The sequence below is a fragment of the Mustela nivalis genome (genome assembly GCF_964662115.1).
Source record: "Mustela nivalis genome assembly, chromosome: 4".
Lineage (NCBI taxonomy): Eukaryota > Metazoa > Chordata > Mammalia > Carnivora > Mustelidae > Mustela > Mustela nivalis.
Window position 1 is genome coordinate 67,078,442 of NC_139023.1, and position 23,880 is coordinate 67,102,321.

A 23,880-nucleotide genomic window follows, 5' to 3' on the forward strand; every position below is an offset into this window, starting at 1 on the left:
CATTGTTGGGGTTGTTAGGTGTCCACCCGCAGCTGCCAGCCCTCCCCCCATCCTCAGCATCAACTTCTGGTCAGCCCTGCCGTCAGGGCTTATAGCCACGGGCCCCCAAGAGGGCCATGTGTAGCTTCAGCAACTAGCTCTGAGCCAGGGCAAGGGGCAGGCAGGCTCTGGGCAGTCCTGAGGTTGAGGGACACCCCAGGCAGAAGCGCTAGGGCCTGTCAGGCTCCCCTGCATGCCATGGGGCCGGGACACTGCCTGTGTGGGACACCCGTGGTTCAGCCCCAGGCCCGGGCCTTGGCAGCTCTCCAGGCCCCACCCGCTAACCACCCTGCCAGCCTGGCGTGCCAGGGGAAGACCGCCCTCTGGTGGGACCCCTTGGGCTGGCTTTAACACCAGCTCTCCCCCGCCTGTATAGCTTCCAAAGCCATTCCACAGGGCCCAGGGATGCTGCCTGTGCAGCCAGTCCTGCTGGAGACGGCCCCCAAGGTGGGCCCAGTCCCATCCCATGAGTGGACGGACACTACTATGCCTTTGGAAACCCACGGGTAGACCGCAGGTCTAGGCCGGAATCGCACAGGCCACTCACCCCTCTGCTGCCCAGCAGAACCCCCTCCTCCTCAGAAGCTAAGTGTCACAGGTCACCTCCCCCACAGCGTGTTCCCTCCCCCACAGCCCTGCACACCCCATCTTTGCCCCTGCAGAGTAGACACCTGGGTCAGAGGATGCCAGCCCATCCTCTGATGGTGTGTGTCTGTAGGGGGTATGGGGGGACAACTGGGAGGGGGAAACAGGCCAGGGCTCTGAGGTTAGAGGTCCCTGCCTCTGGGAACCTGGCCCCCAGTGGGCTGGGTACAGCCCCTCACTCTGTCCCTCTGTTCCCACCTGTTGACTGCAGGAGGTATGGTCCCCTCACCTCAAGCCCTGTTCCAGAGCAGGGGGTGCTGGGGGAGCGCTCACTCCCTTACCTCACTCTGGCCTCGTGAGGTCTGTCTACAGACACCTGTGAGCCGGACAGCCTGGAGCCCAGGGCCAGGTGGGGGCTGGGCGTGTTTCTCTGAGTCCAGCCTACTACTAAAAGACTGAGGAGGGGGCCAAGAGCCCAGCACACCCTGGGGCCTGGCTGGTGGTGCCAGGGGGCAGGGGACCTTTGCCTCGGCCCCTGGAGCCCCGCTGGACAAGAACGGGGCCAGGGAGGGAAGGGCCAAGTCCCCGCCACAAGCCTCTGCTGGCAGGCCCATTTCAGGCTCGTCAAGACCCTCAGTGGTTGGTGATGGGCCCCCCAGCTGCTCTGGGTCCAGGTGTGCCTCCTATGTACCCCCACTGTGGCTGGGCCTGCTCTGCAGTTTGTGGGGGCCTAGGTTGGTACCTGGGGGTCTGCAGGGCAGAGGGTATGTACAGGGGGCAGGACTGGTGCCCCTGATGGCTGGACAGGGACGACAGGGAGATGACCCCTTGATGCCCCAGGGTAGGGGTCTGGGAGACCCAGTGTGGAGGCCCCGGCCCCTGGGACTGGTCGCAGCTCAGCTGCCGGACGCTGAGGCCAGCCCAATGGCACCCTCTGCAGGCCGCTGGGCACAATGGCTCTCTCCCAACCTTAACAGGGGTGGGTGGAAAGGGTGAGGGCAGCCCAGGGCTCCTGGGGTCTGGGGTCCTGGGAAGGGAGGCCTCTATGAACCAGGGCCAGGGTGTGTGGGGCTGTCCCCCACGTGCAGCCCTACAGGCAGGTTCTCCACCTCAGGGACACGCCCCACACCCCAGCAGGGCCCCCAAGGCAGCCTCCGCTGAGTCAGGACTCCCTTCTCTGGCCTCAGGCAGCCCTGCTGGCCCTGGGGAGAGCCATCTACTCTCCAGCGTGTGGTGGCTTGCTGACCTCCACCCTGCCAGGACCTCTCTGAGAGGCCGCAGGCGACAGGGGCCTGGGTGTGCACACCCCGATCCCACGGGCCCAGGCAGCATCTACACTATCTGGCCTTCTCAGAGTGCAGAGTGGCACAGTGGGGAGGGGGTCAGCCCAAGAAAGGACCTTCTGGGCACCCGCTTGGCCACGTGGAAATCCTCCTTCCCACTGAGGGGCCAAGGAGAATTTGGGGTTTAGCCTGGGCTGGGGGTAGCTGGGAGTGGAGGCAGCACCTGACTCCAGGGGGAGGCCATGGCTGAAGAGAGCTACAGTGGCCTGCCAGTGTGGAGGTAGGGGGGACATCGAGGAAGGCCGGTCCCCCTGCACCCCCATTCTGCTCCTCCCCCATGGGCCCTCTCAGTGTGGTGTGGATGGCCACAGCTCTAGGGAGGACAGGTGGGGCGGGGGGCGGGCCTCCTGCCCGGCAGTCCTGGTCACGGTGAGGGTCGCAGTCCTTGGGCTGCCCTCACAAGATCCTGCAGGCCTGCCTTCGGCGCCAGGTCATTAGGTCTCTTGGTTCTGGAGGCTGAAGTTGAGCTGCGGTGGCAGCCCACAGACCTTCTCGCAGTGGCCTCACTTGGAGGCAAGGTCTCTCCCCTCTACTCCCCACCCTCATGACCACTCTTACCTCACCCCTCACCTGAGGTCCCTCCTCCTGATGACATCTCACTGGGGGTAAAAGAGGGAGTCTCTGCAGACTTGGGGGGCCCTCCTCTCCTGTGCTCTAAGAAGGTGGGGGCAGCCATGGATCTGGGAGGCAGCCACGGGGTGCCCCATCCACGAGGCCTCAGTGGGCATGCTGCCAGCCTGTGGACACTACTTCCCTCCTGCTCAGCACTGGGGATCCGAGGCAGCGTCCCAGGCCAGCCCCCGGGTCCTCATGCCCCCATCCTGGCAGGAGGCCCCAGGATACTGCTGGTGTCCCATGCAGGGAAGGCAAGGGTGTGGAAGTTCAGTCCTGCGGCTGTGTGCCTAGCTTGGCCATGTTTACCCGGGGAAGCCCAGTGCCAGGCCTACCCAGCCTTGCTGCCCTGAGTTAGCTCGGGCTCCAGTATAAACACCCATTCAGCTGCACAAGGCCCTTTTGTCCCGAAGAGAGGCTCCTGGCCCAGGATGCTGACCAGCGGCCCGTGTCCTCAGCACGGCCGGCTGCCCCCAGTGGCCTTCTCTGGGCGGACTCCTGGCCAGGCTCCGAGAGGCTCCGTGGGGGACAGGGCCTTGGTGGCCAGCAGGCCAGTTGAGCCTGGTGAAGAGCTAGCTACGACAGAGCCTTCAGGGCAGCCCTGACCCTACGAGGAGGAGTGGGAGCCCTGCGGCTGCACGGCCCCTTGCCCCGCGGCTGGAAGGGCCTGTACGTGGGTGAGGCCCCAGATGAGCTGCAGTCCTGAGCCCCAGGTGTTGCGGAGCCTGGAGCAGCGGCAGGAACTCTAGCCCAGGACAGCCAGGCATGCTCTTGAGGACATGCCTTCGAGGCCCAAGTGCCCCAGCCTGAACCTTGAGCTGCGGAGCCAGATTGGGGGGTGGCGGCAAGCTGCTTGGAGGCATCACAGGCTCTGAGGGGAGGAAGCTGCTGGCCGGTGTGGCGGGTCAGGCCTGCCTGCCAGGGGCAGCGACGGGTGGCCTCTGCGTGGAAGGGACACTTCTGTGTGAGCATCGTTTCTAGGGTCCCTGGGTAGAGCTAGTGAGGGTGGTTCCCAGATGCCAGGGCCCCCAGACATACCAGGTTTGGGACTGTGTGGGGGGAAAGCCGTTAGAAGTGGCTTTAGAGCAGAGAGCTGGTGGCTGGACAGTGGTATCCTGGGGGCCCGCCCCAGGCCTGGGCTCCAGCTCAAGGGCCCAGAGCAGGTTCTTGAGCCCAGGAACACCCTGGTGGCCATCTAGAGAAGAGGCCCTATGGGAGGTCCTCAGGGTTGGGAGACATCGTGGAACAGGAGACAGGAGAGTGGTGTGGGCAGCAGGGGGGCTCCCCAGTTCCTGCTCCCAGCACTGGGCACTTTCTTCAGACACTCTGAGAGCAAACATATCCTCCACCTGTGGGGTCCTGGGTGCCCTGGTGGCTGGCCCCACAGTCCCCTCCCACTCTACACTGAATTGTGGCTTTGGGCCAGCAGCGCCCCCTGGTGGTGGCTGGGAGGGCCCGCTGCCCACCCTGAGGTCCTTCTTGGGGAGGCCAGCTGACAGCAGGAGTCCCAGCGTGGGGTGGTGGCACTGGGGAACTCAGAGGCCTACCTGGGCAGGCCTTGGCTTGGGTCTCTGTGCCAGGTCCCCTGCTCCCTTTTGCTAGCTGTTCCTCCTCAGACCTTGGTGCCAGCCACTCCTAACCCCTGTCCAGGTACTATTTTCCTCACCTGTGCCTTTTGCCTGCTCCTTGAGGAGGTTCTGCCTGGTTCGGAAACCACCTGTCCCAGAGGTTCACCTTTACCCAGCCATGCCCTTAGTCCCATCCCCAGTGCCATGCCATATCCTCTGGATATGGTCCTGACAGCCACCGAGGGGTCACCAACTCAGACATCCACCTTTACACCTGGCTCAGGAGATGCTGGGCCTTTGTGCCGAGTCACAAATGCCCACTGTGGTTGGCAGGATCTATAGCCCAATGGTCAGTAGAGGCATCCAAGTCCACTTCTGGGAACTCCATCTCAGACTCAGCCCAGGAGGCGTGGGGTCCAGCTGGAGAACCCCACCTTCCAGATCGTGTTAGGCTCACCCTGGCATCAAGCTGGGCGCCCAAAATGATTGCAGTTGTTCATTCACCACGACCACAAAGGACCTGAGAGCAATGGATGCGGGAACCACAGCTCCGTCGAGGGCCAACCACCCCAGGCCAGTGGCAGCACGGCCGTGCAAAGGCAGGGCTGGTGCCCCTTGGGCAACCACGAGGGGCACGGGCCAACAGCTGCAGTGGCCAGGTCAGCCTCTGGCCCAAGCCAGAAACCCACACTGGAGTCAAAATGAGAGCACCTTCAACACTTGAACCAAAGGCAATCTTTATTTACTCTTCTTTTTAAAGCAGTCTAGTTTAAAAACGAGAGATCAAGAGAGAAGAACAGGAAAACTTCCATAGACAGACAGGCATGCGTGCGCGCACGCACACACACACACACACACACAGAGACAGATGGGGCGGGGGTGTGTCAGATCTTCTCCATCTTGGAGATGAGGTCATCACAGATCCGGGTCAGTTCCTCATTTTCCTTAGTCTGAAGGAGAAAAATAAAATCCTCATTTGTTTTTCTGAAGATTTTATTTTGAATCCTCCCTACATCTCACGTGGGGCTCGAACTCACAACCCCAAGTTGTTCAAAGAGTTGCATACTCTTCTGTGTCAGCTGGGGCGCAGAATCCCTGGGTCTGGAGCAATTCTCAGAAGTGGCAGCCCTGGAGTGGGCCATGGGCTGCCTACAAGTTATTGGCTGAAGCCCCTGCCCCAGGGTAGATCCCCAAGCCGGTCCCGAGCAGGCAGGGCTCCTCCCCTCCCCCCAGCACCAGGGGTCCCATGTGCCCACCTTTTGCTCCACTGTTTTCTCCAGTGAGTGGATGCGCATCTGCTCCTTCCTCAGGCTGGCCTGGAAGGCCAAGGACTCTGCTTGGGCCTTGCTGCGCACCTGGGCAATCTCCTCGCTAGCCCTGGGGATGCCAAGGAGGGGGCTGATCTGTCAAGGCCAGGGGGGTCCCTGACCCGAGGGTTGCTAGGTCTTGCCCCGCCCACTCCCACCAAACTCACAGTTGGAGCTTCTCCTCCGCATGGGCCTTCAGGGCCTGGTACCGCTGGCCCTCCTTCTCTATCCTTGCAATGTAACCCTCCACACACTTCTTCAGCGACTCTTCATTCTTTAGAGAACATGCAGATGTGAACTGTGCGGTATGTCCTCTGTTGGAGCCCCCCAGGCCTCGCTTTTTGGACAGGTGTGGACGGCCCACCATCAAGGGTTTCTGGGGGTGTTAAGCAGCAGCTCCGACAAGGAGGGCCACGGGGACATAGCTGGACACCTACCTGCCCCCCCCCCCATGCCAGATGTGAGAACGGACCCCTGGCCCCTCACAGCTTCTGGCAGGTACTGCTGACCACAGGAGGGCATATCTGGACATGGGGCTGGGGCCATCCACCTCAGGGCTGTGTGGCCCCAGCTTTGCAGCTGAGTCTGGGTCTGGTTTCAGACCATGACAAAGCCAATAGTTGAGGGGCAGGGAGAAGGCTGGAGATTGAGGCCCCGATGCGGCACCCCCACCACCCTTGGGCTTTCCAGGGTGGCAGCCCTCATCCTTCATAGCAACAGGCCCCACCTTTGAGCTTTGCCCCTGTGCTTTCTTCTTTCACACATCAGGTGACACTTTCTAGGCCCCCTGCCCCCACCCCTAACACAGGCCTGTCTCAGCAGCTGTGCGTGTGGTCACCACATGCCATGCGTGCATGTCTCGATGCTCTCTGGAAGGGGACCAGCTCCTTCAGGTGACTCCTCTTGCACAGGAAGAAAGAGTCGGCCATGGGGGAGCCCTGCCCAGCTGTGTGCCCAGAATGCCGGGCAGCCCGTAGGCCTCATGCAGTGGGGCCACTGAGGTCCAAGGGGCCCAGGCCCTCCTCCAGGAGGCAGCCAGTGGGCATCCTAGGCACCCAGAGCCTGCCGGGGCTCTGTCTCCAGCCCAGGCCCCATGGCCCCTCTGCTCAAGTCCCTGGACAAATAGTAACCTCCGCCAACCCTGGGTCCACTGGCAAGGGAAGGGCACAGCCAGGGGCTGCCCGGGTGGTCTGCCTGGCGAGTGAGCAGCTTCTGCCCTCAGCAAGGTGAGGTCATGGAGCAGGCTGGCCCCAGGTACATGTGTGGGAGACAGGCACAGGCCCACCTGGTACCACCTACCTTGCGGTAACCCTCGATCACCTCCTTCTGTTTCTCAAACCGTTTGAAGAGGTCAGAGAAAGACTTTTCCATGGAGCTCAGGTCTGCAGTCAGCTGCTCTTTTTCCTTTAGGATCTTCTGGATCTCTGCTTTTGCAAGTTCCTTCTGCTTCTGAGCCTCCTCTTGAGCAAAGAGAAACAAGCACCAGGGTGAGAGCAGCCCCCACATGCTGGTACCACAGGTGAGGGCCCGGGATGTGGGACACATGCGGCAGGGGAGGGGTGGGCAGCCGGCTGTGGTCCTGCTGAGGGCCAGGTGAAAGACACCCCCTCCAATGTGATCTTCCAGAGCAGAGCCTAGGGGGCCCACAAGCCAGCCCTGGAGGGGTGGGTGGACAGGAACCTAGGGCCCCAAGTGATACCGGGCCAGGTCCCCAAGCCAGGAGCCTCCGGGAGCTTGAGGCTTTGCCCAGGGTGAGGACTGGCACTCACTCCAAGCCCCACCTGACACGTCCAGAGCCTGACACCCTGGGATCCCCTGGGGACGTGGGGGGCACACCATGGCTATAGTGACCATGGAAGGGACTCCAGATGCCCACCTGGGGCCTGGCCAGCTTTGGGGCCAGTAAGTACCAGTCCCCCAGCACCACCCAGCTCTGACCACCAGACGTTCCCTCACTGGCCTTGGTGGCTCCACCACAGTTGAGACCTGGGGCTGCCAGCACTCACCCATCGCCTGGTACACGATTCCCTCAAAGCCATCCATGATCTTCCTGTGGGAAGAATGGAGGTGCTCATGGCCGCCTGTGCCACCCACGCCAGATGCGCCCAAGCCGCCTGGTGAGCACTGCAAGCCTTACCCCATCTCCAGGTTCCTGGCGCGCAGTGTCTCACACTGGCTCCTCAGCAGCACGTTCTCCTCGCGTGTGGTCTCCACCTGCACACGGCACATAGCACATAGCTGCTGGGCACCCCTCACACCCAGGGTCCAGGGGACAACGTGTCAGAGTCGGGGGAGTGGCTGTGAGGAGCCCCAGTCAGCCCAAGGACCTTGTGGCTCCCAGGTGGTGGCAGGGCCAGCCAGTGTCCAGGGAGAGAACTGCCTGTCGGACACGAAGGGGTCCCATCAGCCCCCAGGAATTGTGTCTGTGTGCGGATGGAGAGGGGGGGACACCTCCTGCCATGGACAAGGCTGGGAGAGCAGCTGCAGAGGGGGAGGGGCCCAACCACGGGAGCTCCTGGCCAGCTCTGGGCAGGACAGGGGGCCACAGGCACTGAGGCTGGGAAAGGACTTAGCAGCTAGCAGATGTGGCCAGCCTGTGCCTGTGGGGGATGCCTGAGCCCTTCTGTATGTAAGCAGCTACTCTGGGAGATGCTGGGGGAAGACACTGGGGTGCGAAACCAGTGAGCGGACATCTTTGGAGGAGAGCTGGTGCTCAGGGCTATGTACTGCAGCACCTGATGGGAACCCAGCCGCCCTACACCCTGGTCTCACCGCTGCGTCCAGGTCCTTCTGGCTGTACTGCAACACGTCCACGATGGAGCCCATGGACAGCGGTGGCCCCCCAGGCCCAAAGACACAGGGAGGGGGATCCAGCATCTGTGGGGGGACGACAAGCTGGGCCATATGTTCTTTTGGGAGCCACCCCCACCTCTACCCTACTGTCAGGAGGACAGGTCCTCAGAGGCCACGGGCTCCCAGGGCAGCAGGGAGTCCCCCCACCCCATGCCAAGGAGGGGTGCTGCACCCACTCGTGTCATCAGGCCCGTAACCAGAGTCTTCTCTCTGCATCACAAGGGGGAAGAGCACTTACGGGAGCATCTGGGGGTCCCAGGAAGTCAAGTTCCACGAGCTTCGCCTCTGGCAAGTTTCCTGAGGAAGGCACGGCCACATCCTGTGCACTGAGACCCCGGAATAGAAGGTAAATGTGCCCATTTCCCCCAAAGGCCAGAGAACAGCCTCTGTTACATCCCTTCAACTCCACTTCGAGTCTCCGCCCCTGTGGCATGAGCTATCACCCAGCCACAGGGGTCCACTCATGAGGACAGGCAAGTGTGGGATTGGACCCACAATCGCTTCTCCCATACCCGAGGGGTCCAGAGAGCCCTGAAGTCTACCTTCCCAAGGCAGAGTCATGAATGTCCCCATTTAGTCTAGAAATCTTGGGTAGATGCCTGCCCACCTGCCCGCCCTAAGCCCCAGGGGATAGAGGGGAGGTATACCTGCTGGTCTCTGGAGCCACAGGCCCTGGTCTCTGAGGGCTGTCCTTTAGGAGCGGGTCAAACTTGAGGTACAAAGACTGTTTTCTCAGGGCTGACTCCTTAAACTGGAGGAATGGGCGAGTATGCAGGTTCACCAGCCTCCCTGATGGAGGATGGCCCCAAGGCAGACCCCAGCATGCAGCAGCATGTGCTCAAGCTCCCCTCTCCATGAGAGCTCCAGACAGGCACCACGAGGCCCCGGGTGCAGCTTGGGAGGGGGTCCTGGGGAGCCGCTGATGCCCATCACGGAGCAGACACCATTGGCATGTGTGAGCCAGCCCATCGTGATTTTGGAGGTGGGTCAGTGGCTCAGGGTTGTTCTAGAAAGCACCCTCTTTGCAGAGGTATACTCTGGAAAAGGCTGTCATGACGGTGCGGTACTCACCGAGGAACCCCCAAACTGCTCCAGATAATCCACCTCAGCTCCCGAGCCTAGAACTGAGGAGGGGGGAGGCATTAGTGCTGCTGTCACCCACCACACGGGCACCGTGAATAGCAGTCCCCTGCTTCTGGCCCTGTGGCCCTCAGGCGGGGCTGCCCAGAGCTGTGATTTGCTCCCTCCACCCCTCTCCCCTGGGGGCCACCAATCCTGGCTCACACTAAGGACCCCTGGGGCCAAGACACCTGGTGGGATTGTCCCGTGTGTTGCCGGGAGCCAAGCAGCATCTCTCCAGGTACGACAACCAAAACTGTTCCAAGGGACCCAAGTGCCAGGGCTAAGAGCTATTATTTAAAACTACTCTAGGGGTGCCTGGGTGGCTCAGTTGGTTAAGTTACTGCCTTCAGCTCATGTCATGGTCCTGGAGTCCCGGGAACGAATCCTGCATCAGGCACTCAGCTCTGCAGGGAATCTGCTTCTCCCTCTGACCTTCTTCCCTCTTGTGCTCTCACTCTCACTCTCTCAAATAAATAAAATCTTTTTTTTTTTTTTTAAGATTTTATTTATTTATTTGACAGAGAGAGATCACAAGCAGGCAGAGAAGCAGGCAGAGAGAGAGGAGGAAGCAGGCTCCCTGCTGAGCAGAGAGCCCGATGCGGGGCTCGATTCCAGACCCTGGGATCATGACCTGAGCCGAAGGCAGCGGCTTAACCCACTGCGCCACCCAGGCGCCCCACAAATAAATAAAATCTTAAAAAAAAAAAAAAAAGTAAAACTTCCCCTAAAACCATTTTTGAATTCTGGACAATGGAACTTTCACTTAAAAAAACCTGAGGATGGCCCCCATCATACACAAAAATTTACTCAAAATGAATAAAAATCCCAAATATAAGAGCTACAACGGTAACGTTTTTAGAAAATGTAAGGGCAGACCCTTGCAGTATCACATCTGGCATGGATTCCTTAGATTTCACACCAAAAGCACAAAGAGCAAAAGAAAAAGAGGGAAACAAGATTTCGGGGTTAACATCTGTGCTTCAACGGACGCCACTGGGAGACAGAAAGCCCATAGAACAGGAAACGATTCCTTCCATGTCACCTATATGGTAAAAAAATCCTTACCTAGGATAGATGGGAAATCATTACAACTCAATAATAAAAAGCCAATCTGAGGGGCGCCTGGGTGGCTCAGTTAAAGCGTCTGCCTTCAGCTCAGGTCATGATCCCAGGGTTCTGGGATTAAGCCCCGCAACAGGCTCCCTGCTCAGTGGGGAGCCTGCTTCTCCCTCTTCCACTTCCTCTGCTTGTATTCCTTTCTCGATGTGTCTCTATCAAATAAATAAAATCTTAAAAAAAAATGCCAATTTGAATCCAACAGCAGGGCAAAGTACACAAGCAGACATTCCAAGAAGGTGTGAAAGGCACATGAAGACTCTTGTCAGCAGGGGAATGCAGATCAGATCCTCGGAGGGGGCGCTCCCCATGGCTGGAGGCTGGAACTGAAGTCCCAGAGGCCCCCAGGGGGCTGCCGAGGCCAAGGAGAGTTGGGGACCTTAAACACAGTTACTACTTTGGAAAGTTAAGCTGGTGTCTCCTCAGTGTCACCCAGAGCTACCACATGACCCGGAGTTCCCCTCCAGGGTTCGTGCCCAAGACCAACAGACACTCACGTCCAACACACATGCATGCAAAAGTTTGCGGGAGTCTCACTGAGCAGACAACCCAGACGACCCTCAACTGGTGAACAGAAATGCTAGTTTTGGTCCCTCCGCACGGCGGCACACCCTTTGGCTGGGACAGGAAACAAGCAGTGACACAGAGGACACCTGATGCTCACGGAGAGAAACCAGACCCAAGAACTCCCTTGGGACTCAGGGGTCCCTGGGATCGTCCGGTCACGGACCAACCCTGCACTCCGGTCCTGGTCTCTCTACCTGTAAGTTAAGCCTCATCAAGACCCCTGCCTTCTCTCTTGTGAGACAAGTCCATCCTAGATTCTCACCTCAAGAGTCCAGACCCGCCCTCCACCCCCATGGAAGGGCAGTTCTCTGTGTGGACTTGCCATTCCAACAGGATTTCTCCACCAACAAGGCGCCCGCTGCCTGTGTGTGTGCACAGAGCCTCTTTCCGGATCTGATTTCCAGTCCTGAAATCCCTTACGGCAGGGGTATGTCCTGGAAGGATCCAGAGCATCTGTACACATCGCTTCAAGTCAGGGAATAGAGCTGCCTGTAGGGCGATCTCTGGAAAAATGTCCCTGAACACGGGCATTTCTGGAACAGCAACCGCAGGCAGGAACAGACAAGTGACCTGGGGACAACGTACCCTCAGTGGGGTCTCGGAACTGCTCCTCAGCCAGCTCTGCGGTGGGCTCCAGGTCCTGTGGAGTGGGGGGTGCTGGCTCACCGCCCAGGCCACCCCTGGAGGTTGGTGCACCTGCAGGGTCCGCAGCTCCCTCCTGGAAGAAGGGCAGCTTGGTCTGGGCATCTCATGAGGCCCAAGGTCCCGTGTGCAGCTGTACCTCCCCCAGTCTTGTCAGGATGGGAGCGGGGGGGGGAATTGGGGTGCCACGCCGTGTCCCACCTGGTCTCTCCCCACCGCCCTCTGCCCACGTGCACGGAGGATGACGGATGGCCTGGGCTGAGCTCATGTCCCTACCTTGCCTGCTGCACCTGGGGTCCTGGCTGCGGTCTGCACCCCAGGCGTGTCATCCGAGGAGAATGAAGGCACCTGCCTGAAGAGATGGTGTCAACAGGGCATGTGCCCCGGGATTGAGCTGCCTCCCACCCTGTGAACCCTCACCTTGAAGGCCAAGGGCTATGCAGAAGTTCCCAGCAGAGCCGTCCCCACCCACCTCAACTGCCCAAGAAGCATGGGCTTCCCAGGGGGACCCGGCTCATAGAGCAAATCCCAAGGGTTTACTTGTCTGATTTCACCAGGAAGCTGGCAAATGTGCCAGAGTAAGGGTTCCCAGGGGGCCGGGCCGGTGCGAGGAGATGGCCTACAGGACTGTCAGGGTGCACTCCTGGCTGGGGGGAAGCCGGCATGCATCCCACCAGAATGCTGCCTGGATGAGTGCTGGGGGGCCAGGCCCTGGCTAAGTGCTGGGAGAGCACAGTGGGAGAGCCCGAGGCACGGGGGCAAGCACGGGGAGCTGCTCCGCCGGCCCTGGACTGGCAGACAAGATCCCCTCAAGCTCCAGGGTGCTTCCAGATCATGCTCTTAGAAAGCATAAGCTGCTGTGGAGGGGACAGAACCAGGCACTACTGTGTGTTCTCCCGCACAATCTCTCAGGAGTCCCCTGCAGTGGAGGAGCGCACCCTCTGTGGTCTCGGGATCCAGGCCGGGCAGCTGCCTCCCACAGCCCATGTGTGACCAAGCCCCTTCTCTGGCCTGGGTCCTCCAGCACACACACTGCTGGGCACTACCCCCCCACCACCAAGTACTCACAGGCTTGGAGAGGAGGGCCCCGTGGCCTCGGGACTAGCAGACACCTCCTTGGCCACAGGCCCGGCTGGCCTGCTCTGTGGGCATTCTGAGGGCTGGGCCTCTCCTCCTTCAAATGGGTTAAAGATTGGGTCATCCAGGTTGTTCCAGTCCAGGCTGGAAGACCTCCGGGGCAGGGGAAGGGGCCCCTCACTGGCCTCCTCAGGGGCCTTTTCTTGCCGTGGTTCTGACATCCTAGGGAAAGGTTTAGGGCTAGGTCTCGTCCCCAATTCCCTCAGTGCAGGCAATGTTTTGCTGGTAGTATTGTCAGATAAATCAAATTCTAGCTCTATGGGCCTGCCATTCCACGAGGTGGCTCTCTGGCCATCAGCTTCTTTCTTCTGAGGACTTGGGGCTGTGGCCCCTCCAGCCTTCAGATAGCTGGCCAGTGTGGCATCTCCAGGACCTGAGGGCTCTTCAGGGCCGGCCGGGGCCTCACCAGGCAGGTCTACAGGGGACCTTTCTCCACCTGCTCCTGCAGGGTGAGTCATAGGGGACAAAGCAGCTACCCAGTTTGGGCTTTCTCTGGTGGCTTCGGGAGGGTCTTCTGTTTGGTCTGGGGTAGCCATCTGGGAAGGGTCTTCTGTGATTTCCAAGGTGGAGGGAATACTCTTTTCTGAGAAATAAGAATGAACACTTTCCTCCAAGGCTTGCTCGGGGCTCACAGTCATTTGTCCTAGAGAAGCCACTTGATTTTCAAGACGTTTTGGCATCTGGGGAGAGCTTGAGGGATCCAGACTGGCCAGGTGAGCTGAGGTGGGCCCACTGGAATGCTGCCAATCTTCAGGGGTTGCTCTCACATCTGCTGGAACGGGGATGGCATTGGCCATCATTGGTTTGTGGAGAATTCCATTGGTCATTTTGGTGTCCACTTCCTTGGCGAACTGTTGGCTTTTTAGAAACAAGCTTAGTTAACACTAAAGAATCTGTTAATTTTTAAATTAGAACTTAATCCATGAGAAAACATTAGCTAAAAACAGTAAAAAAAGAACATTCAGTTAATTCTCTTCTTAGGATTAACTTTCACAAGTATAACCTCATAAATCAAAGCTCGTGGACCAACGAGAGCACGCAGGTTTCTGGGAGACCTGAAACGGGAGAAGTCACAGTCAAGGTTTTCTCTGCTTGCCTATCTCCCCCTTTCATTTGGTGACCACCAGCTACACAGTCGGGGGCACAGAAGGATCAAGATTTTCACTGAAGAGAAAGAGAAGATCGAGAGCTCTTGACAACATCCAAGGCTGACTCGCAAACAGAAAGGAGAACCCAGTGGGTATAAAAAAAAAGAAACCTATCCACATAGCACTGGAGATGTGTGCAGACATTCCATGAAATGAGACAAACCAAAGCCAGGCTGGTGTGCTGGAAAGGCACAGTAAAGGAGCACGACATAAAACTTTTCTTTCTTTCTTTTTTTTAAAAGAGATTTTATTTATTTATTTGACAGACAAATCACAAGTAGGCAGAGAGGCAGGCAGAGAGAGATGAGGAAGCAGGCTCCTCGCTGAGCATAGAGCCCAATGCGGGGCTCGATCCCAGGACCCTGGAATCATGACCCAAGCCGAAGGCAGAGAGTTTAACCCACTGAGCCATCCAGGCACCCCACACAACATAAAACCTAAACTCATTTGGGGCACCTGGGTGGCTCAGTTAGTTGGGCGTCTGACTTGGTTTTGGCTCAGGTCATGATCTTAGGGTCATGAGATCAAGATTCTTGCTCTTTCTCTCTGCCCCTCCCTATTTGTGCTCTCTCTTTACAAATAAACCAAAAAAAGCTTAAACAAAAAAACCTTGAACTTCTACAAATTTCATCATCCACTTTTCTTTTCTTTTAAAATTTTATTTATTTATTTGACAGACCGAGATCACAAGTAGGCAGAGAGGCAGGCAGAGAAAAAGAGGAGGAAGCAGGCTCCATGCCAAGTAGAGAGCCCGATGTGGGGCTCGATCCCAGGACCCCGGGATCACGACTTGAGCCGAAGGCAGAGGCTTTAACCCACTGAGCCACCCAGGTGCCCCCATCATCCACTTTTCTACTAACAAGTGGCTTCTAGTGTGAGCCACTTATCATGCTGGGCAATGCCCTGCACAAGTTCACAGCAGAAACCACGAGGAACTTGACCAGATGCAACTAACGACAAAGTTGAATTTTCCTGCAGTGTCTGCTGGAAAGATTAGGAATTGCAGTACATTAAGCAGCATCAACACTTACTTCTCTTTCTGGGTCTGGTTTTGAGGAGAATTTTCTAAGCCAACAGTATCCTCCAGAGCAAAAGGAGCCTCGAGCTTGCTGCTCATGCTAGGACTCAATATCCGGTGTGTCTGTGGGTCCCGCAGAGGAGTCTGGAAAGTCACCTATTGGGAGAGGAGGAGATCTGTTCAAGAATTCCAGTTTTCGGGCGCCTGGGTGGCTCAGTGGGTTAAGCCGCTGCCTTTGGCTCAGGTCATGATCTCAGAGTCCTGGGATCGAGTCCCGCATCGGGCTCTCTGCTCAGCAGAGAGCCTGCTTCCCTCTCTCTCTCTCTGCCTGCCTCTCCATCTACTTGTGATTTCGGTCAAATAAATAAATAAAATCTTTAAAAAAAAAAAAAAAAAAGAATTCCAGTTTTCACCCACTATTGTGGCAGTGCCCTGCCCTCTTCCACAAGTCCCCAGGTAAGCAAGTCCCAGAGGGACCTAATGCATGACACACAGTATATTTACACAGGCAAAATGTGCTTACTTTCATAGCTTTGAGTACGCTCTTGGGTGGCACATTTTCTTTCTGTGACAGACGAAGAACAGATAGTCTTCCGGTAAGTTCCGGTGGTGAAAACAGGAACTCACAGTTCTCTGCATTTTTGTCACCAGTGACGTTTTCATCATTGTAGATCTGCAGACTCATTCTGGGAAAGCAGACAACTGGCGTCAGCATGAGGGCTGTATAGGCAGGGCAAGGAGCTGGCTCGGCAGGGCAGATGTCCCCATCCTGCACTGGTGGGTCCCATCTCAGCATGTCCTCTGCCAGGCAGTCCTTGTTTTAGGGCAGCTGCCGCCGCCCAGGACAAAGAGCCGCAAAGGCCTTCAGCCCACAGAACAAGGAAGGAGAATCGGGTCCTCAAAACAATTTGGACTTAGCGAGGAAAGATCAGGAGACCTGGGTGTGGGCCTGTTAGAAAGCCTGGGTCTCCCCTCAGGCCTCTACTGCAGGCGCTGAGGCCACAGCAATAGCTGAGCTGGCTGCCATGTTAGCTGAGAGCAAGAAAGCAGGCTTGCTCTTTCGTCACAGGCTGGGAGATGGGGGGCACACTGTGGCACCATGAGGGTCCAGGCCCAGAAGAGAGCGGGGCAAGGTGGAGACCAATAAAATGGAGGATTACTTTGGTGGGGACTGGAGGAATTTCAACACTGAGGCTTGGAGTCTAGAAATATACACCAGCGACCTCCACAGAGGCCCAGAAGTCCTCACTCCCCCTTCCCAAGGTCCTCATGACAGTCACTAGCATGACATTCCCAACCCAGGAGTCGCTAGAGGGCCTGTCCATGGGAATGTCTCAGGTATTTGCTGGTGGCGGGGGTGCTGGAGGCTGCAGCTTGAAGAGCAAGGCTGGGCTTGGCGGGGGCAGAGGGAGCAAAGCTGCCCTGAAAAGAGGGGAGTCAAGGTTACAAGATGCCCTGGAAGGTATGGGGGTGGGGCCCTGTGTGTGAGCCCAGGAAAGGGCAGGAGGGAAGTGGGGGGTCAGAGGCTCCTGCATCCAGACGGGGTGGTGTGAGCAGCCCCAGCTTGGCCAGCAGGCCCACATCTGGGAGTGGGATGGCTGTGGGATACTCCAGGGAGGGGGCCTAGAGGACACTTTCTGACAGTGCCTCGCCTGAGGAAGGTGGGAGAACAGCCGGGGCATTCTCTGTCAGGCCTAGCTTTCACTGACAAAGAGGAGAAGGCTCCCAGCAGAGCCGGCCAGGCCAGACCTCCCATTGAACCGAGGTCCAGGTCCGTGGGCGGAACCCAGAGGAGCTGCGCGCAGCAGCTGGGAACAATCAGCAGGAACCCGAGGGCGGGTGCAGCTGTTGTCGGCGAGGGCTCACAGATGGGAGCTCGCAGGTGGGGCGTGGATAAAGCAGCACGAAGGTGCCCCCAGAGGTGGGAGGGGCGGAGGATCGGGTCCAAGAGGGGAGGGCGTTGAGCCGGGGGGCGCAGAGAATAGGAAGTGTACACTCGCAAGGCGCGGATACAGGTAGGGTTCGAGGCTGGAAGAGGTCAAAAGGTGACGGCGAGGGGAGGCCGACTTAGGAGACCGAGGGGGAACCGTAAGGCAGGAAACCCTCAGGCGTCTCCGCCCAAGGGCTGCAGACGGAAACCAGCGGACCCGCGGGGTGCCGGGGGCTCTGACAGGAGGGCGCCCCTGGGAGGGCGGCAGCAAACACCGGCGGGGTGGGTCCCAGGGGGCGGGGGTGCCGAGCGGACGGCACAACCCGAAGCCGCGGGAGGAGCCGCGGACGGAGGAGGGCCCATTGGGGGTGGGCGCCGCCCAGCTGCCGCGGGCGTCAGGGTGCGGGGACCGGAGGCTGGGGGGGGACGAGGTGGGGATTGAACCCCGAGCCGGGGACTCCGCCGCCGCCATCGCCTACCTGCTGGCGGCCACACGAAACCGGGGGAGCGGGAGGCGCGGAATCCGGGAGCCCGTTCGCCCGCCGCGGATTCAAATACCGACGGTTGGCGCGCGCGGCCAATCAGCTCGCGACGGGGGCGGGACGCACGCCGCGCCGCGGCCACGCCTCCCGGACGCCAGCAGTCCGCTTCCGGGGGAGGGGCGTGTTGGGCGTGGCGGCGCCGGAAGGCGTCGGGAACCCGGCTAGCTGCGCCTGCGGAGGGGCGGGGCCGCTGGCGGGCTGAGTGTGGCTGCGGGGGGCGGGGGAGAGATCTGCCGCGGACGCGACAGGGCTGCGCGGAAGGGCCAGGGCCTAAGAGCCATTGGCCCGGGTCTCGGCTTCCCCAGTTGTGAAATGGGACCGGCTGCAGCTCCGCCCCAAAGCGGATTGTGAGAGGGAGCCGAACTCTCACGAGGATCGTCGCGGTCCCAACGCTTCTGGCTGAGCCAGACGCGGCAACTCCGTTTCCCAGGGTGCCCCGCGTAGATGTGACGTCTCCCAGCGCTCCTCACGCCAGCCTGCAGACGGGACCCCATCTCCCAGAATGCCCCGCGGGCGGCGACACAGTCTCCCAGAGCGCCCCGCGCCGGTGGCGCTCGCTTGCTGCGGCCCACCGGCTCGGAGTTCTCGGGGCTGTTTACAGTCGTGGGCTGCGGGGCTCTCCCTGACGGCTTCCTGGGGGCCGCGGCAGCGCGATGGACAGCCCGGAGGTCACCTTCACGCTGGCCTACCTGGTGTTCGCCGTGTGTTTCGTGTTCACGCCCACCGAGTTCCACTCGGCCGGGCTCACGGTGCAGAACCTGCTGTCGGGCTGGCTGGGCAGCGAGGACGCCGCCTTTGTATCCTACCACCTGCGCCGCACCTCCGCCACGCTGCTGTGCCACTCGCTGCTGCCGCTCGGTGAGCAGGCCGGACCCTCCCCAGAGGGGCCTCGGGGCGGGGCACCGGCCTGTGTCCTCCTTGGTGGGCGGAAGTGGCCCCTCGGGCTGCGGCCGAGTTCCGGGACCCCAGAGGTCGGGGGGAGTCGGGGGAAGGCGAGCGGGTCCCGGGTCGCTCGGAGCAGAGGAGAGACGCTGATCCTGAGAACCGCGGCCGTGAACTAACAGCCCGTGCGCTCTGAGTTGGGCTTCTCGGGTCCCCGGCTCCCGAGAGCGGAGAGGAAGGTGCTCGCTGGCGTCAGGTGGCTGTTTGCAGGTGGTGGAAATGAAGGCTTAGAATTTGAGGGGCGGGCAAAGGGGATGATGCTTCGCCCAGCTGGGGCAGGTCCGGAGTCATTTTGTGGAGGCAGTTCCCAGGAGAGGGACATGAGTTAACTGATCGTAACAGGAAGGTGGAGAGACCTGGGAGAGCAGGTGGTCTTTTCCCAGGCTTTGGAAGGTGGGTGTGGGAAAGGAGGCAGAGATGGGTAACCCCATAGGGGCGTCACAGGTGCAGAGGATGGCGGGGCGTGTTTGTGTGGCAGGCGCAGGATGCTCACAGGTGGTACAGGGGTTGGCCCTGGGCGGAGACTCAGGTGCTCTCTGGCCTCTGAGAGGCTGGTTTGTCAGCTGGTTGGACAGGGGACTGGCTGGAAGGCGCGGTACTAGATATGTGTATGTGGTTCTCTGGAGCATACAGAGCAGAAGCAGGTCTGGAAGGGCAGATAGCTGCTGGGGGCCGTGTCTATGGCTCTGTGGGCACAGGAATTTCCAGCTGTCAGCAGGGCGCAGCAGCCTGGGCCAGGTGTGGAGAGCCTCCTGGAGGGGACTGGGTTGAGGCCAGACATGCGCAGGAGGGCTGCCTGCCCACGCCAAGGACACAGGGCCTTGGTGGCAGTCTGGTGGTCTCCTTTGTCACTGGTTCTGTCTGCCTGCTGTTGGGGTAACTGTGTGGCTTTCTCAACCTGAGACCCCAGCAGCTCTGTGAGGCAGGGATGAGGAAAGTGTGGCTCGGAACCTGGGCCCCCAAGAGGGTCGTGGGTTGGGTTTCTGTCTTGGGAACTAAGGGTTCCCACAGCTTTCTGAAGTCCCTTTAGCCACACCCTTTCTGTAAGCCTGTGAGTGGCAGGGCTGTCCGCAGGCTGCACCAGGACTGAGAAGCCGGAGCTTAGGGAGCTCAGTGACTCATGCAGGTGGGAAGAATTTAGCCTTGTGGCCAGTCTCAGGGTCTTTTTTTTCCTTTTGACCTTGTTTTGTAAAAGCTTTGAAACTTTGTATGCATGTTTTCTACTGCTGCAGGATAAATTAACCTTAAATGAAGTAACTTGATAGACAGCAAATGTTTACTATTATTTTGTGCTCTTAAAAGTGCTCTGGCGGGTACCCATTATCTACTTCGTTATCTACTTCAGTCACTAGAATATGCAAATCGGCCCAGAACTAACCAGCAGGGGCCTGGGAGCTGTGGTGTTCCCCCCGTTGTTTTCTGCTTTCTGTTTGGAGCACAAATCTGAGTTCTTGGGAAGGGCCACACACTGATTTGCCTTCTCAGTGGGGGTAGGGTTGAGAGACCAAGATCCCGCCCCTGGGAGGCCAATGTGCAGCTTGGCTTTGGGTGACACCAGATCTTTGTGTTTGTTTTTGCGTTTTTCAGGCTTTCCTATTTCTGTATTCATGTATTACTCTTGTATGGCTAAAGTAGTACATTAGAAATGTCTTTTTCTCATTTATTATATTACTGTCGTGGGCAAGGGTTGAGCTGGGCCAGTGTGGAGGCAGGTAAGGTGCACCTGCCCTGGGGTACCATGGCCTAGCCCTGAGAGCTGACCAAGACGGCCTTTGGTAGGCACTTTGGAGGGATAACAATGGCCTGGCAGCCCCAATTCCTGCTGAGGCCCTTCTTATCCTTGTAGGTTACTACGTGGGCATGTGCTTTGCGGCCTCAGAAAAGCAGCTCTACTCCCTCGGCCAGGCCCCAGAGGCCTGGCGGCTCTTCCTCCTGCTGGCAGTGACCTTGCCCACCATTGCCAGCACCCTAATCTACTACTGGTCCTGTGATCAGTGGGCCCGCCACCCGCTGGCCCGCACCTTGGCCCTCTATGCCCTCCCACAATCAGGCTGGAGGGCCGTGGCCTCCTCAGTCAACACGGAATTCCGGCGGATCGATAAGTTTGCCACGGGGGCACCAGGGGCACGTGTGATTGTGACAGACACGTGGGTGATGAAGGTGACCACATACCGTGTGCACGTGGCTCAGCAGCAGGATGTGCACCTGACCGTGACAGAGTCCCAGCAGCATGAGCTCTCCCCAGACTCGAACCTGCCTGTGCAGCTCCTTACCATCCACGTGGCCAGTGCCAGCCCTGGCGTGCAGGCCTTCGACATCCGGTAGGTGTGTGTGTGGCCAGGGCAAGAGTAAGGCTGGGGCATGTCAGAGGCAGCCAGCCACCAGGTTCTAGTCTTGGGCTCCTCTGGGAGGCAATGATGCATTGGAGCAGGCTCCTCTGTCCACCCCACCAGTGGAACTCTCCCTCAAGGCCTGTTGTCCCCTCATGCCCCTGTAGGTACCCCCTGCTGCTGCTCTTTCCATGACAGCTCTTTTCAGGGGAGCACGTTAGGCATGTTTGGGGGGATGGTACAGGACTGAGGCTTGATGGCTGCTTTGGCTCTGGGGCCCAACCAATGTCTTCCCACCCCATTCAAACTTTGGACAGTGCATTGTTCCTCTCCTGTGACCCTCTTTGTGCCTGAACTTGTTGAGAGCCAGGCATTCTATGTCCCACCTGCAATCCACCCACTTTTTTTGCCCCTCTCTGCATCCCTTGGGGGCAGGGAGTTGGTGCTGGTTCTGTGGGCTCTGGTCTCAGGGTTATCTTTACTGGCTGGTCTACTTCAGGTGACTGGGCTGTGCCTGGGCTCCCATGTTGTGTGTGGTTGTGGGTGTCTGTCACTGTAGAGGCACCTTGGCATCCCCAGCAGGAATGATGGCCCTGCCCTGCAGAGGGGCCTTGGTTCAGTGGCCCCAGCCCAGCAGACCCCACCTTGTGCAGGCTGAACTCCACGGAGTATGGTGAGCTGTGTGAGAAGCTCCGCGCACCCATCCGCAGTGCGGCCAACGTGGTCATCCATCAGAGCCTGGGCGACCTGTTCCTGGAGACGTTTGCTTCTCTGGTGGAGGTCAACCCAGCCTACTCAGTCCCCAGCAGCCAGGTGAGGGCTGGGTGGGGGCAGTTGGGTTCCCACAAGCCAAGCCTCCGGGGTAGAATGGAGGGGCACAGGGCTATCTGGCCAGGCTCCCTATGACACCCTTGGCCCACCCGCAGGAGCTGGAGGCATGCATTGGCTGCATGCAGACACGTGCCAGTGTGAAGCTGGTGAAGACCTGCCAAGAGACAGCTGAAGGCGAGTGCCAGCAGTGCTACTGTCGCCCCATGTGGTGTCTCACCTGCATGGGCAAGTGGTTCGCCAGCCGCCAGGACCCACAGCGCCCTGACACCTGGCTCGCCAGCCGTGTGCCCTGCCCCACCTGCCGTGCACGCTTCTGCATCCTGGATGTGTGTGCTGTGCGCTGAGCCTGCTGGCTGGAGCAAAAAGTGGCCTTGGTGGCCCCGGCGAGCCCTGCTAAGGACCCCACAGTTACCATGAGGAACAGCCAGGGCTCCAGGCCCTCACTTGTGTTGTCAGCCAGGGGCTCTTTCCCCAGCATGATGGACAGCAGTTTTTGTTTAAAAAGGAAGTTTTCTTCTGTAGCAGTGGCAGTGGGATGGGACTTCAGTGCCTCCGCTTCCTTTTTTCTTGTTTCTCCAGGTGGGGGCAGGTGCTGGACTCGGAATATGGTATGGTGTGGGGCCTGTTTCCAGAGCATTCTGAGGCTGCCTGAACTGTTTTCTGGAGACCAGGGTTCTGCCCGCATGGCCCTATCCTGAACCACTTGCCTTAATTTTATGTAGCATACCTGCCTTTCAGTTACATACCAAACCCAGGTTCATCCAAACTGGTTGCAGTTTGTCCTCCAGACTCCTGTCTCCAAGCTGGCTGGTGGCCCTGTGTGCCCTCTGCATCCGACCAGGCTTCTCAGCGTCTGGGGAGAGTCCGGCTGTGCAGAGAGACTGGGGTGCCACTCCAGGGTGAGAGCACTGCCTGGGATTTCCTGGGTGGGGTGGCCGCTACCTGCCACCTGCCCCAGGGAGATCCCGGACTTCCTTTTAGAGGCTGGCTTCTCTCAATTCCTGTTCTAAAGCTGCATGCTTGTGGAGGTTGCTTGTCTCCTGGAGGGCATGCACCTTCATGCCTACTGCCGCCCCATGAGTCCAGAGAAAGGCCAAGCCTGACTCCCAGCCAGACGGGATACTGAGCTGAAGACAACAGCGCTATCCTTACAGACAAGCTTGTTGGGACACAGCACAGGGCTGGCCACAGCTCTGTAAGGCCACCTGGATCAGAAAGTGCCCTGCCTCTTCCCAACTCCTGGTGGCACACCTAGGAGGGCAGGAGCAGCCAGGCCATCAGGCCCAGCTCTGACTGATGCGGTTGCTGGAGGGAGCCCTCGTGTTTGTAGCCCTAAGCCTCCTAAACCTGGCTGTTTGAAGCGGAGGTGATGGACCAAGCCGGCTTGCCTTGGCTAAGGCCACACTGAAGCCCAGGGATTTGGGAGCGGAGGTGGCTTAGCCTCGTGGGTCGCCGGGGTACCCGGCCAACTGAGGCTATAAGAGGGGACGATGAGCCTAGTGTCAGCCGAGGGTTTCAGATGCTGTCGAAGGACTGGGTCGGGTTATTTTTATTACAAAATAAAGTTACTTAGTTTTATAAATTTATGGTTAGCTGAGCAATACAGTATTTAATAAAGCGTTAGTCCGATGTACATACTGGAATATTGTGCTTTTCCTGATACTCGAACTGGTAACCGGCGAAGCCGACTGGGAAGTGGTAGTGCTTTGCCCATTTGTGTCTAAAATGAGGCGGGAGGCGGGCGCTGTAGGAGCCGCAGCCTCCGTTTTCCCAGCTGCCCGTTCCCGGGGCTCCAGCCGGGCTGGGCCAGGGGTTCCGCAGGAGGGGTGGCGGCCCTCATGGCGCGTGGGTCAGAGGGGCGTGGAGGATCCGCGAAGCGTGGCCACGGGCCACGGGCCAGGGGCGGGAGGGCGGCGGAAGTGAGCACCCGCAGCGGGGAGAACCGGCGAAGGCTGGTGGCCCAGACTGCGGCCTCCCCTTCCGGGTTCCCGATTCCCGCCTGCCCAGAGGCCGCCCCCGTGGGGTCGACCAATCAGAGGCCGCCTTGCCGGGCCAGCCAATCAGAGGCGCGTCTTCTCCCGGGTCCTGGCCACTCCGAGCGCCTGGGCCGCGCGCGCGTCCGAATCTCCCGCCAAAAGCCCCCCTCGCCCCGCCCCGCCCGCTGCGCGGAGGCTTGGTAGCCCAGGCCGTCCCAAGCTGGGACGTGGGGCAGCGTTTTCTCGGGCCTGTCCCCGTCTGGCCGCACGGC

The 23,880-nt window shown here is 59.2% G+C and overlaps 2 protein-coding genes across 7 annotated transcripts; one reads left to right on the forward strand and one right to left on the reverse strand.

The window, feature by feature from the left end:
• Positions 1-4,867: 4,867 nt before the first annotated feature.
• TACC3 (transforming acidic coiled-coil containing protein 3) lies at positions 4,868-17,602 on the reverse strand. 2 transcript variants are annotated; one of them, XM_082727146.1, is made up of 16 exons: positions 17,467-17,602; positions 15,581-15,743; positions 15,071-15,213; positions 12,823-13,749; positions 12,031-12,106; positions 11,698-11,830; positions 9,379-9,431; positions 8,955-9,058; positions 8,546-8,633; positions 8,227-8,331; positions 7,592-7,668; positions 7,461-7,504; positions 6,754-6,914; positions 5,622-5,728; positions 5,404-5,524; positions 4,868-5,097 (listed from the first exon to the last, which is right to left on the reverse strand). In XM_082727146.1, exons 2-16 carry the CDS (start codon positions 15,740-15,742, stop codon positions 5,032-5,034), a joined length of 2,367 nt encoding a protein of 788 aa, XP_082583272.1. In that variant the 5' UTR covers position 15,743; positions 17,467-17,602; the 3' UTR covers positions 4,868-5,031. The 2 variants fall into 2 exon arrangements, with proteins under 2 accessions (XP_082583272.1, XP_082583271.1); XM_082727145.1 differs by having other exon boundaries at positions 5,622-5,830.
• Positions 15,762-23,265, forward strand: TMEM129 (transmembrane protein 129, E3 ubiquitin ligase). 5 transcript variants are annotated; one of them, XM_082727168.1, is made up of 5 exons: positions 15,762-16,646; positions 16,731-16,939; positions 20,318-20,792; positions 21,455-21,614; positions 21,728-23,265. In XM_082727168.1, the coding sequence occupies exons 3-5, from the start codon at positions 20,332-20,334 to the stop codon at positions 21,974-21,976; spliced, it is 870 nt and encodes a 289-aa protein (XP_082583294.1). In that variant the 5' UTR covers positions 15,762-16,646; positions 16,731-16,939; positions 20,318-20,331; the 3' UTR covers positions 21,977-23,265. The 5 variants fall into 5 exon arrangements, 4 of the variants coding, with proteins under 4 accessions (XP_082583294.1, XP_082583295.1, XP_082583293.1 ...); XM_082727169.1 differs by lacking the exons at positions 15,762-16,646; positions 16,731-16,939 and adding an exon at positions 16,956-17,072; XM_082727167.1 differs by lacking the exons at positions 15,762-16,646; positions 16,731-16,939 and adding an exon at positions 17,708-18,681.
• The last annotated feature ends 615 nt before the right edge of the window (positions 23,266-23,880 follow it).

Excerpts from the sequence above, each read along its gene's own strand:
- TACC3 (XM_082727145.1), bottom strand. The coding sequence starts at position 15,742 with ATGAGTCTGCAGATCTACAATGATGAAAACGTCACTGGTGACAAAAAT. Across the intron at positions 15,214-15,580 it reads GCGTACTCAAAGCTATGAAA|GTGACTTTCCAGACTCCTCT; the intron begins GTAAGCACATTT and ends CTCTCCCAATAG. Across the intron at positions 7,505-7,591 it reads GCCAGGAACCTGGAGATGGG|GAAGATCATGGATGGCTTTG; the intron begins GTAAGGCTTGCA and ends TTCTTCCCACAG.
- TMEM129 (XM_082727166.1), top strand. The coding sequence starts at position 18,183 with ATGGACAGCCCGGAGGTCACCTTCACGCTGGCCTACCTGGTGTTCGCC. Across the intron at positions 18,388-20,317 it reads CCACTCGCTGCTGCCGCTCG|GTTACTACGTGGGCATGTGC; the intron begins GTGAGCAGGCCG and ends TTATCCTTGTAG. Across the intron at positions 21,615-21,727 it reads ACTCAGTCCCCAGCAGCCAG|GAGCTGGAGGCATGCATTGG; the intron begins GTGAGGGCTGGG and ends GCCCACCCGCAG.